Raw genomic sequence first — 12,610 nt, forward strand, 5'->3', positions numbered from 1 at the left:
TCCTTCCTGTATGAGCGTCTCTGCTGCCTCCTTATATTCATCAGGCAAGTGTTGTAACAGAGTCTCAGGTGTATCGTAATGGGCCCTGTCATATCTGGCTAAGAGTGCCTGAGTGTTTGAAATGCGCCACATGTTGGCCGCTTGAGCTGCCACCCTTTTCCCTGATGCTTCTAGCGCTTTAGATTCTTTGTCAGGGGGAGGAGCATCACCCGTTGTTTGCGAGTTTGCCCTCTTCCGGGCATTGGAAACAACCAGAGAGTCCAACGGCAACTGTCCCTTGATGTAGGTAGGGTCCCCAGGCGCCGGTTTGTACTTTCTCAAATCTGGGGGTTTATCACCATGGCCCTTGTGGGCTCTTTAAAAATTTCTCCAGCATGTTTCAAGACACCCTTTAGCATTGGCAGAGTCTTGACAGTTCTCGGAGGTGGAAAAGGTGTCAAACAAAAAATCCACTTCAATAGGGTCAGCATGGAGCTGGACATCATGATTTTTGGCTGCCCTTTCAATAAGTGCATTAAACGCCGCCGAGTCTTCAGTAGGCGAGGTTTTTACAGCATACACATGACTGTCCGGGGCAGTGTGTGAATTTCCTGGGTCAGCAGCGTCCGCCCAGGGTTCATAGTTATCTTCAGGATCAGTGTCTATAGGATAGTTGTACTCCGGATTATCACCTTCTCCTGTCTCCACATCCGAGTAAATGGGCAAGCTAGGAGCAGTGTCTTGGCCACGTGGAGATATAGGTTCGACAAGAACGGGTGATGTAGTGGAATCCTTTTTCAATGGAATTCTATATGACTCCATAGGCTGTTCCGGGGCGATCTTTCTTTTGTAAATCGAAAGTCTACCCGTGTCAGCGTTGATGAACTGTTCCGACTGCTCTTCAAGCGGGGGTTGTCGATGCTTGGTGACTACTCCCGCAGTTGTGGGCTTTGGCCCCGTGGACACCTTCTTGGACGCCTCGATGGCCGTCTTAGGGGCGAAGGCCTTAGGTACCACTTTCGGTGGCAGCGTGAACTGGATGGGCGCCGGCGATTTTTGAGGTTTACTGGCAGGCTTCGGTGGTGGAGTATCCTTCGGTCCGACAGTCGAAGCCTTCTCCTTAATTAGTTTCAGCGATTCAGACACCTGCTTCGAGATGGAGGCGGACGGCTGTGTCGACTCGACGGGTTCCTCAGAGCCACCGCCAGGCGTGGACTCTAGGTTCGTACCGCTCTTAGCCTTATCTTGTCGACGCGTAGGATCGAGAACCTTCTGAGCCCCGAGTCCTTTGTCTGTGTAGACGGTCTTCGCGCCAATTTTTTCGGGTCGACGTCCTTGACCAGTTTTTTCGGTGTCCAGTCTAATGGCTCCACACCCTTTAGCGACCTCACCGGGTCGATAACACCTTTATGCTTAGTCGGTGCCGATAGTTCAGAGGACTTCGAGCCGACCAAAGCAATACGCACTTTTGGTTTCGATTTCGCCTCCAGTGCTTTCGGTTGCATAGACACCGATGCTTTCTCTTTCGGTTTCGATTTGGCAACCCGTGGCTCCTTAGAAGTGTCCGAAGCCGGGCCCGGAGGCGAGGCTGTAGAACTCAGTGTAAGATCTTGGGTAAGGCCATGTGGCGATCCGTTGACCTGAGCCTTATTAAGTGTCTCGGCTCCCGTACCAACGGTTGGACCTAGCTCCTCGCTCGAGCTATCTTCCATGGCCCCAAAGGCCCCATCGTCGTCTCCTACCTCGTCGAAGTCTTCAGTATTGACCATTTCAATATCAGCGTCGTAGCTGCAGTCGATCTCCGATGCAGGATCAGACAGGTTCTCTCGAACTTCCTGCTCGGCTCCCTCATCCTCCTCGGTATCGAAAATGTTCACCGGGTCAGGTGCCATCTGCTGGGCCTCCTAGCGCGCCGAAGTCGAATCGTCTTCTTGGAGCGGAAACGAGAACAAGCCATACCACTGGCTTCATCGTGATCCGGCGACAGGCACTTGTTGCACACCGGGTGGACGTCGATGTGAGGATATTTTTAGTTGCACGCGGGACATCTCTTGAACGGGCTCCGTTCCATTTTGGTTCGTCAATGAGGCCTCTGGCGTCGACCGGGCCTTCAGTGCCGAAAAGCCACGCGGCTCCTCTGGATGTCCGGCTCAGGAACTGAGCTGGAACAGAACTGGGCACCGATCGCAAGACAATACCTACGATATACTAAAGGCCTTTTGGCCAAAAAGAAAGTTTATCGATTCCGAACTTGAGTTAACAAATATGCATCCGAACCCAATGGCGGAAAAAACAATCTGGGGATGAAGTGAATGCCCATGCGCACTGTAGTCCAGGGGAGGAGCCACCTATCTCGTGATACTTCAAAGACTCTTCCAGGACAACAATGTGCGATCATCCGGACCCAACACTAGGTGGCGATCTATGCACAGATATGAATTCAGCAGCCCACATGCCTCGAACCTCGAAAGCCCCCTTGTATTTCTATAGGATCACTGGTCTCTATCCCTGTTGGCAATTGGATTGCAAGTATTTCACTACTTGTGGCCTGCTGCCTTGTTTTAACAGCAAGGTGATGACCAATGGAGTCACTACACTCGTAGTTCTCCTGTGTTGCCACCCTTTTAGCTGCAGTTTTTTTCTGCGAATACCGCCCCTATTTACGCCTTTGTGAGTATTACTTCATTTTGGGTGTTCTCAATATCCATTGCAGTTTGAACCATTTGGACTAGTTTAATTTGTGATTTTTATTTTCATTTTTTCTTGAAGATCAGTCTTTACCAATTTCTCTTTCTTATTTTTCCTGATTGAAAACCTTAAAGTCTCTCCCCGAATAGCTGCTTTAAGTGTATGCCAAACTACCATAGTTGAGGCTGTTCCTATGTTTATTTCCCAAAACTCCTGGATCCAAGCTTGCATGTGAGCCAGATAGCCTGCATCTTGAAATAGCGCTTTCTCGAAGCTCCATTTCGGTGCTTCCTTCCAGGTCGCCAGTCCCCCAATGTTTAAAATAAGTGGATTATGGTCCAACATGAAGCGCGGAGCCGTGTATTGTACATTTGCCTAGTAAGGAGGATGAAATCAGAAAGTAATCTAGTCTAGTAAGTGACCGGTGTGGGGCAGAAAAGTAGGTGTAGCCAGGTTGAGTGGAGTTTAGCTTAGACCAAACATCACTCAGCCCGTGAATTTGGGCTACATTGATTAGTGCTTGGTACACTAGGGTTTTGTACCTTTATACCTCCACTTGCGGTCTATTTTCCAGTCACAGGGCAGATTGATGTTCAGGTCGCCACAGATAAAGATTGGAGTAGGCCAGTGAGCTAACTCCCCAGAAATCAAGTTAATGATCCCTGGGTCGTCAGCATTGCTTCCATAGATTGCACATAGAGTAAAAGGAGGATTAGGGGAAAGGTGGCATTCGGAAATTACCCATCTACCCAGAGTAGGATTTAATGCGAAGACTTTTTAGAGAAAGTCTCCTTTCAGCCAAAATTTCTACCCCTTTTATCTTGGCGCCCCGTGTAGTAGCCCCTATAACTTTGAGACCTAGTGAGTTTAATAAGTGTTTTTGTGATCCCTCTATGTGTGTCTCCTGAAGACAGATGATGCAAACTATGCGCTACTCTTTGTTTTTTCAAAGCATTGTTCAGCCCACAGATGTTAGCAGAAATAAACCTAAGAGTACTTATTTTAGCCATTTCGGTATTTTAAAAAAAGATAAGCCAAAGATTTCTTGATTCCTTGAATGCCCTTCATTAGGTGATTTCTTTAACCGTGCCCAGTGTCTAAGTGAGTGTTTGTGTGTGAAGAGGTGTCCTTGATTCCTGTGTCATTCTAGATACCCGCTCCCCCCCCCCTTTCTTACAGCAATCAGGGATACCCTGAATGATGGTAATCAGAGGTGAGTCTCCGCTCCTAACCAGGTCTAAAACAAGTTAAATATGTATTTGGCTAGTTGCTCTTAAGAGTTTAGGTAGAATATTACAAAATCGACAGACTTTATGCTTTACCTGGAGCTAAGCTGATGTAAGAGAGCCCCAAGGAGCTAGGAGTGAGATGGAGCAAAAAAAGCAGAAGAAATGAATAATACTTAGCTCTGCCCGTGCCTATGTGGTAGTCTTTATCTTGGGCCCTTCTTGGACTTGATCTCTCCCAGGTATTCCCCAGCCTTTATTTCAGACAAATGGCGGTTTTCCTGCTCCTCCATCTTGGACATTATATCCACTAGACAGGCGGTGTTGGTCTCGCTCCGCTTCTCGACAGCCGTGGTCTGTTTCCAAACATTCGGTGCGCCCCTCAATCATGGAGACACGATCGCTTAGTTCATGTCTTGATCAATCGTCTTAAGTCCCCTTGCAGCTTTTTAGCAGCCCCCATAGCTGTACGGTTGGCCGCACAAACCTCTTCCTGGAATTCTTTGATTGAGGCTAGGATTGACGCTAGTGAGGGCTCGGTAGTGACCGCTGACAAGCTCTTGGTCTTTTCCCACTTTGTTATGCGAGCCGTCTTCATCCAAGGGATAGGACATCTGTGAGTCTGAATAATCCCACTTGAGTTGGCTGCGTCTTTTGCCCTTGCTTCCTTGGGCCGCTGCACTGTTCCTATGTCTTTGATGGATTCCTCGCTGTTCTCTTCGCTTGTGCCAAGGCACCCCTCATCGGAAGAAGTTCCTGTTCAGTCAGATACAGAGTAGAAGTTCAGGCCCAGTTTCTTGAGTTCAAGGTGCCTGGGCGCTAGCGGCAGCTTCCAAGCCCTGGATGTAGTTAGCAATACCAGTCTCTGGAGTTATGGAGAGGTTATCAAGACCAATCAAATGTCAAGTCAAGTCATAGAATTTATATAGCGCACTACATACCCAGAGGGTCTCAAGGCGGGAACAACCTTCAGCGTTCAAAGCTATAGCGGTGAAAGTTAGCTGGGTTTGCTGCTCAGTTGCTCCTTTGCCGGTGTCAACAGCAGGAAGACAAGGGGGGGTCGCTCAAGATCTCAGCTGAGCCTTGTGGGTCTGGAGTGGTTCCTGCGTCATGTTGCAGCACATTAACTGGGATTATTTCTATTGCACTTGTCTCTTGTTGCTGATTTGGTGCAGGTGGTTGGGTACTTGGTAGGTCCAGAGGGGCACTCTCGGGGAAGGGGTGTGTGAGGGGGTCTTAGTACTTGTGGAGGGTTGTCCTTAGGCGCCCAAAAACATTTTTTGCAAGCGGTGGCTGAGCGCCTGCGAGTCTTTAGTCACCCCAACTCCTCCGGGCTACCACAGAAGTGTTTTACTCCCACTAACCTCATGTCTGGGTTTGCGGCATCTCTGGCCTTGATGTTGGCGGTGGCAGTTTTCAGCTTGCTGCCCTTCTTTGCACCCCTGCTGCTCATGGTCAAGAGGCTGCACTGATGCTGCTGCCGCCGATTTCCCTCGTCTGCTTGGAGGCTAAAGGTCATAAGGATTGAGGCGGTGAAAGCAGCCGAGTCCGGGGACAAAAGTGCAATAAACCAAATATAATCCAGGGAAACAAGGTCAGAAGCAGAGACCTGACACCAGGCGGACAGCACACGGGGATCTGCAGGGATCAGAAAGTAAATTGCCACCGTAACCGCAGGCAGTGTTTCCCTCTGATAATGCGAGCTGGGCCTTAGCGAGCCTCCCGCTGTCAGTCTGCGTGACTGTCTGAGCATCGCAGGGCATCTAGCCAATCGGCTATGCGGCTAGCGTGAGTGCCTGATTAGCGCAAGTGTTCACGCTAACTCCATCTTTGCTACTCCTTGTGACATTTTTACTGTGTGACTGAGTTAACAAGGAATACTGCTGCCCGTTCAATCTTAATAAATGGCACAGTGTATTTTTTAGATTCTTTTCACTAAGGAAACTTTTCATATAATTTAAGCAATGAGGAAGTGTCAACATTTAAACAGAAAATACTTGCTGAGGACCACAGTTATTTCCAAAGGATTCAGAACCGAAACAAATACTCCAGCAATTTGGTCTTTAGCAGTAGCAAGGGAGCAGAGTTATGGATATCAAGGAAAAGAGATCTCATGCCAAGGACATTTTCTGCTTCAAATGCGTGAGTGCAGCAGTCATAATCTTCCGCAGCACCATAAGAGGTTTTTTATTCCAAGGTGTACACCTTTGTCCGAAATGTGGAATATGGGAGATAAAAGAACCGTTTAAGTCTGCTCTTTAGTCAGACCAGGGCAAATATCTAAGTTGCTGTTAAGTGAGACAAGCCTGGTGAGGAGGGATAGCGGGGCAGGGGGGGGGGGGGGGCGGCTGGGGGGGAGGGGGGGAAATGGTGGTAATTGGAAGAGGTAGAGCAGCACAAACAAAAAACACTCCTGAGGGCCAACTTAAGAAAAAGAATGCGTCAGTAAGTCTTGCCTCTGACAGTTAATGCCCATAGCAATGATTTTCAGCATAGCTGCAAAGCAGGAGTAAAACATTTTTTTCAAGGGAGTGGTTTTGGGATAAAACAACAGAGGGAGGATGGGAAAGGATAATACGTGGGGGAGAGGACATGCAATAATCAACAGGGAAGCATACACAACTGTGGGTGGATGGGAGGGGCTGGAGCAGCAAGATTAAAAAGGGTGGGAAGGGCTGGGGTAGTAATCTGACAACGGTGGGAGGGAAAGTCTGAGAAGCACAGGGACAATCTAGTGAGTGTTAGCGAGGCGGGGAAAGCCCAAACAGGGAGAGCATGAAGATCAAGGGAATGAGTGCAGACAGGAATCAACAATGGCAAGGAGGAGAGAGCAAGAAGAACATAAAAAGAGAAGTACACAAAGGGGACAGCTGCAAAACACTCAGTGCTTAAACAAGGATACAAGTAATGCGCCATGCTCCAGGAGAGGGACTAACATGAGAAAGAATGCCTACAGAAGCTGGTGAAAACGCAAATGAGTGACAATGAGGCAACCATTAGTAGGCTAACAATTTGTCTCAACACAGTGCATGCGCTGTCTTAGGCAAGACCAAAAAAGTAGTTCCCTGAATGTAAGTGGTAGGATACAATACATCCATTTAAAAGAATGGTGAATAAGCGATGCCCCAGGGGAAGAACACATACTAGGAGGAAAAATAATTTAAGTAATTGAATGACAAGAAAGAAAACTAATGGCAATGGGCTGACACAAAGCCCATTGCATGTTTTGGTATGGTACGCAAGGGGTCTTTCCACAACTGTCAGTAGGGGGAAGACTTGCAAAGGGGAGGAAAAACGTAGCACTGCCATTTTCTTCAGGCAAATGAGCACGGTCATTAGAGACCTATCAGGCCTTGAAGTTGAAGTTGAAATAAAAAGACCTACCATTTTCAGGCGCATAGATGTACTTTGGCTAAGCAGTCAAGTGCAATATAAGCAATGAGTTGCCAATCCACTGTGCTCAGAAAAAAACAGTACCCACCACAACGCCTCACCCAAATATTCAACATGATGCTGAACATCGGAGTTCTTACATGATTCTCCTGTATAGCAGGAACTGTTCTCTTTTACTTTTTTTTATTTAAAGGTAGGATCTTTTCTGTGCCTAATATTTCAGTTATGCTTGTGGGAGCCATTGTAAATTATACAACATAGAAACATTCCGGATTTAAGACAAGCCTATGCAAGGTGCACCATTAACCGCATCGCTGCGGCGGCTTTTCCCGCTGGGTGCTGCAGATTGCAAAAACCCGCGTTACATGACGAGCTCAGCTCGTCATCAGCACACGACCACCGTGGCTGATGACGAGCTGAGCTCGTCATCGGCAGCGAAGGGGTTAAACGGACCACTAATCAAACAACTTGCAGTATCCAAACATTGCGGACCCAAACCTCCATCAGAATTGAAAGGAAAAACCTGCCTACCCATGATCCCTGAAGTGAATATTGCATTCCTCTATAGTGCCAAATACTGAGAAGCGATGCTTTAGTTCAGCCCGTGTCATTACACCAGGGATTTTACCAATGTAGACAACACGGCGCTCCTCCTGCAAAGAAAAAGAAAGTTCAGGAATGGCAGCATGGAAATAGTTTATGAAAAAATATGACGTTTTTTAAAACATTCAGCCAACTGAAAATGTGGCCTAAACAGAGTCAAGGAGGCATATATAAATATTTTCATTTTGTCTAGCTTGTAACTGTATAATTGAAACAGATGCAAGATATAAATAAATGTATTAAAACTAATAAAAACAAAAAAAATATAACATACAGCTGTTCGTGCCATGTTATTCTTGATGTAAGGAGAGAACACCAAAAGAAGCCACAACACCTCCAAGACCATGAAATGTATGTTACCAATTATATAAGAGCAGCCAAGGATTTACTTTTCTCAATGTACACTGCACCTGCTATGTGTTTGCAATTGGTAAGCAGTTTTACAAATTTGAACTAAGAAACCACGATATTACAACTAACCTGCTGGAAATGTATATAAGCATTAATTATTTCCTCAATCAAGTTCTAGTTATGGAATCTGAAGCCTCAGTTATATAGGGCTTTGATATTTCAGGTGCGATTAGTTACCTCTATCAATACAACAGCTTTCCTAGAAACACATCCATCATGGCTCAATCTCTTGAGACTTGTGCAATGTAGGTCCTTATTGGCCTAATAGAAACCCATTCTCTTTCGTGTGAGCACAAACCAAGTCCACAAAATCATTGTGAATGAACTGAGGTGGGAGGAATAAACAAGAACTAATCTAGAATTAATCAATGGACAAAATCTTCTACATGAATTCTGGATGTAATTGAAAAGTCAACGTGAGTTAACTAACAAGTTGATAAATATATGGGCACTATATGCAGGGCCACTTGAATTATGAGGTACGAGAGGGCCAAGTTATGTGGCAGGTTTGGGTCAAATATACGGCACGAAAATGCAAATTATGCAGCATAGTGCGGCACATTTTGCAATAGTGTTTCTTCATTATGTCATTTTTAAACTAGGTATCACTGCTTTGGCATTGGTTGTACATCAGTACCAGTTTAATACTTAAATATAGCAATAAGCATCAGAGGTGATCAATCCAGCTGTGCAAAGGTCCTTCGACTGCGCAACACGTGTCGACAGTGTTTGTAAAACTTTTGAACCGTCTGAGCTAAAAACAATTTTTTTGTTAAAATCTACAGATGAGGCAGATGGATTATGTGGCAAATCTATAATGTGAAAATTGCAGTGGCCGCATAAACACAACAGCCCTGACTATATGGTAGGAGGAGGCACTTTTCAGGCAATAAGTATAAGGCTTCTGGTAACCATTTCAAATTGGCTGGCAGGGACACACAATTCCAGTATGAGAGCGATTGTGGTCTCATCTGTAACTTTATATTATTCAGGCTCCTAAAAATAATAAATATTCAGAAAACCAGTTCTTAACTAGTGTGAAAAAGGAATCCTTCTGGACTTGAAGCCGAAAAGAGAAAGCCACACTTTTTTTTAATCTATGGTACCACCCACATAACTTTAAAAACACAAGTCCCAAAATGAAGAGTCAATATCCAGAGCAATGGATTCCTAGATACTCACTATTGCACGCTCCTGCTGGGGTACTCTTCGTTTACGATAGTTTGCTCGATTATCATAGTACTCGTATCTGTTAAAGTAAAATCACAAATCAAATCACATGAAAACAAAAAGTAACATTCTGTTAATAGGTTTATTTTCATCCTCCATGACAAGGAAACAAAAAATGTGGCTGTTTTGTTCATGAAGTAAAGCAACGTTTTGAGGGCTATCCTCTACTGGGCACAAATCCACTACTCAAAGCTAAGGGCATGTGAAAGTCCTTCAGCTAGGAAAAACAATAAAATAATCAGAACATGCACCAATATGACTCATCAGCCAGAATAACACATTCCGAAGGGGTCAGAATTAAACCATCATACTGCTACTGAAACAGCCAGTAAGCAAACAATATTGTATCCTCAGGTCAAGACCTCTCTCAACAAAAAGCTTCAAGTCGTGCAACTTCAACCTTACCCAGCAACAGAAATGCTTCAATGATGTTAATTGCCATTACTTGATATGATAGGATATGAAAAAGAAATTTGTACAGCGCACCTTCACCAGCGGCTTCTTGGCGCTTTAGGACAGGCCAAAACTGACAGTAGAGCAGGAAGATTTTACTCAAAAGCTAGTGAGAACAGCCACGTCTTTAGGGCTTTCCTAAACGCCTGATAGGAGGGAATAAGGCAGAGATCAAGTGGCAGAGATCAAGTGGAAGAGAGTTCCAAAGGTGGGGGGCTTCTGAGGCAAATCGTAAACCCCCAAGCCTTTTACGCTTAAACGGGCATGTGGAGAGCAGTTTGAGGCCAGCCGATCGAAGTGCTCGGGTTGGGGTGTATCTATGGAGCAAAGAGGCAATGAAAGAGGGACCTTAGTTGCTGAGTGCAAGGTAAGTAGTACAGCCCACCTTGAAGAGATTACGCTGGAATACGGGTAGCCAGTGTAAACTTCTCAGATGCGGTTTCACAGAGCAGGAACTAGGCTGCCGAAAGACCAGCCTGGCTGCCTGGTTTTGAGCAAGTTGGAGTTGGTGGGACTGGTAGAAAGGAATCCCAACATAAAGAGAGTTTGCATATTCAATGCGAGACACTACTAGACCCAGTGTGATGTGGACCAGAGCATCATGGGTAAGGAATCTGCTAATCTTTCTGATGCGGCGTAGGTGGAAGAAGCACACCGACATCACGGATTTGATTTGATGTTTCATGGACAGATCCTTACTGATGGTGACGCCAAGACTCCTAGCAGAGTCTGCTGGGCGGGGAGCACAGCCCAGCGTGCGCGGCCAGACGCTGGGAGTCCATGATTGTTCAAAGGTGCAGTGAGCACCAGCTCAGTTTTGCCTGGATTAAGCTTGTGCTGGTTAGCACTCATCCAGCAGCTAACGAACGTCATTGTGTTTTGGAAGTTCTCAATTGATGCGGGGGAGGAGTCAATATTGAAGATTAGCTGCAGATCATCCGCGTAATTGAAGACGACCACTGGTTTCTCCCCAAGTTTGTCAATCAATGGGAGGATGTAAATATTAAATAATAAGGGGGACAAGGAGCAGCCTTGGGGGATCCCACAAGTAAGGTCCTTTGCCTCAGACATAAAAGGGCCAAGACGAACTGCCTGCTTGCGGTCTTGCAAGAATGAAGCAAGCCACCTAAGCGGGGTGCCCCTGATGCCGGCGTGCTCGATCCGCTGAATAAGAAAGGAATGATCAACGGTATCGAACGTCGCCAAGTCAAGGAGCACCAAGCCTGTGAGATGTTTCGATCCGCCCCCTTTCTGAGTTCATCATGTACTGCCACCATGACCGACTCTGTAGAGTGCTGGGGTCTGAAACCTGCCTGATGCTGGACCAGGAACTCTGAATTTTCAATGAAAGATCCAAGGCAGCTGGAGACATGAGCCTTCAGTAATTTACCCAGGAAGGGAAGCAGGGATATTGGCCGAAGGTTGCTGAGGGTGGCAGGGTCAGCCCCAGGTTTTTTTAAGGATAGGTAACAATAGCTGATTTAAAGGAGCTAGGGACCGTACTTGACTGAGGGAGTTGTGGAGCAGGGAGAGAGGAACTTCAGGGAGGTCAAGAAAAACCTGACGAGTAATGTGAGCGGGGCAACTATCAGAGGGGGAGCCCGAGCGAACTCTGCAGAGGAGCGGATGAAGGGTATCTTTTGTGACTGGGGGGGGGGGGAGGGGAGTTCAACAAGAAAGCGGAGTTTGTTGAGGGGCACCCAGAATCGAATCCCGGGTCCGGTTTAGGAATGCTTGCTTTAATAAGAACTATCTTCTCAACAAAGTAGTTGCTGTGGGAGTCACAGAGGGGCTGAGAGAACAAGGGAGTCATTGTGACCCAGTCAGGTTTAGCAAGTTTGTCCCCTATCGTGAAAGTCCCCCTCGATTTATTTGAGGAGTTAATTTTCTGCGAGAAATACTCCGTTTTGGCAGCAAGAATAGCAGCTTTGTATTCTTTCAAGGCTGACAGAAAGACCAGCTTCTTGCAAGGGCAGTAGTCGACCCTTCACTTGCGCTCTGCTTGACGGAGGGCAAGTTTCATATCGGATAGGTCTTTAGTAAACCAACGCTGGGCGTCTTGGGGGCGTTTTGTCCTAATTCTCCTTAACCCCTTCGATGCTGATGACGAGCTCAGCTAGTCATCAGCCACGGGGGCGTGCGCGGATGACGAGCTGAGCTCGTCATCTAACGCGGCTTTTGAAAAAAAGCCGCGTAGGGGAAAAATCACCGCAGCAGCGATGCGGTTAATGGGGCAAACGTGTCCCGGGCGTCTGCCAGCCAGGTGTGGATATTATCAGCCTGAGCATGGACCGACAAGGGGAGACCAGCCTCCTCAATCAGAGAAGGAATCGTTGTGGTCAGCGAGAGACAGAGTGAGGGGAGGTCAACTCAGCCCCAGTTTCGAATAGGTGGAGGGTTAATGGGGTGTGCGGAGGTTATTTAGGACTTCAGCAAAGGAGATGAAGAAATGGTCTGACCAGGCACAAGGGGAAATCTGTACGTTAAGGATGTCCTGATTCAGTGACCACATCTGGTCGAGGATATGTCCCTTGACATGGGTCGGCACGTGAGTAAACTGAAGAAAGTTAAGACCAGCTAATAGCTCAGTGAACTCCCTAGAAGGGGCACTTTCGTGCAGAGCATTA

At 46.7% G+C, this 12,610-nt stretch overlaps 1 protein-coding gene across 2 annotated transcripts in view; it reads right to left on the reverse strand.

The window, feature by feature from the left end:
- Positions 1 to 12,610, reverse strand: part of PPRC1 (PPARG related coactivator 1) — a 173,927-nt gene that overhangs the window by 16,382 nt on the left and 144,935 nt on the right. For both annotated transcript variants that reach the window (XM_086922636.1, XM_086922635.1), the window contains exons 11-12: positions 9,483 to 9,549; positions 7,818 to 7,939 (exon numbers count right to left, since the gene is read on the reverse strand). In XM_086922636.1, coding sequence (XP_086778762.1) covers positions 7,818 to 7,939; positions 9,483 to 9,549 — 189 coding nt within the window. The remainder of the gene's footprint in view (positions 1 to 7,817; positions 7,940 to 9,482; positions 9,550 to 12,610) is intronic.

This window comes from Lissotriton vulgaris, chromosome 5 (assembly GCF_964263255.1).
Source record: "Lissotriton vulgaris chromosome 5, aLisVul1.2, whole genome shotgun sequence".
NCBI lineage: Eukaryota > Metazoa > Chordata > Amphibia > Caudata > Salamandridae > Lissotriton > Lissotriton vulgaris.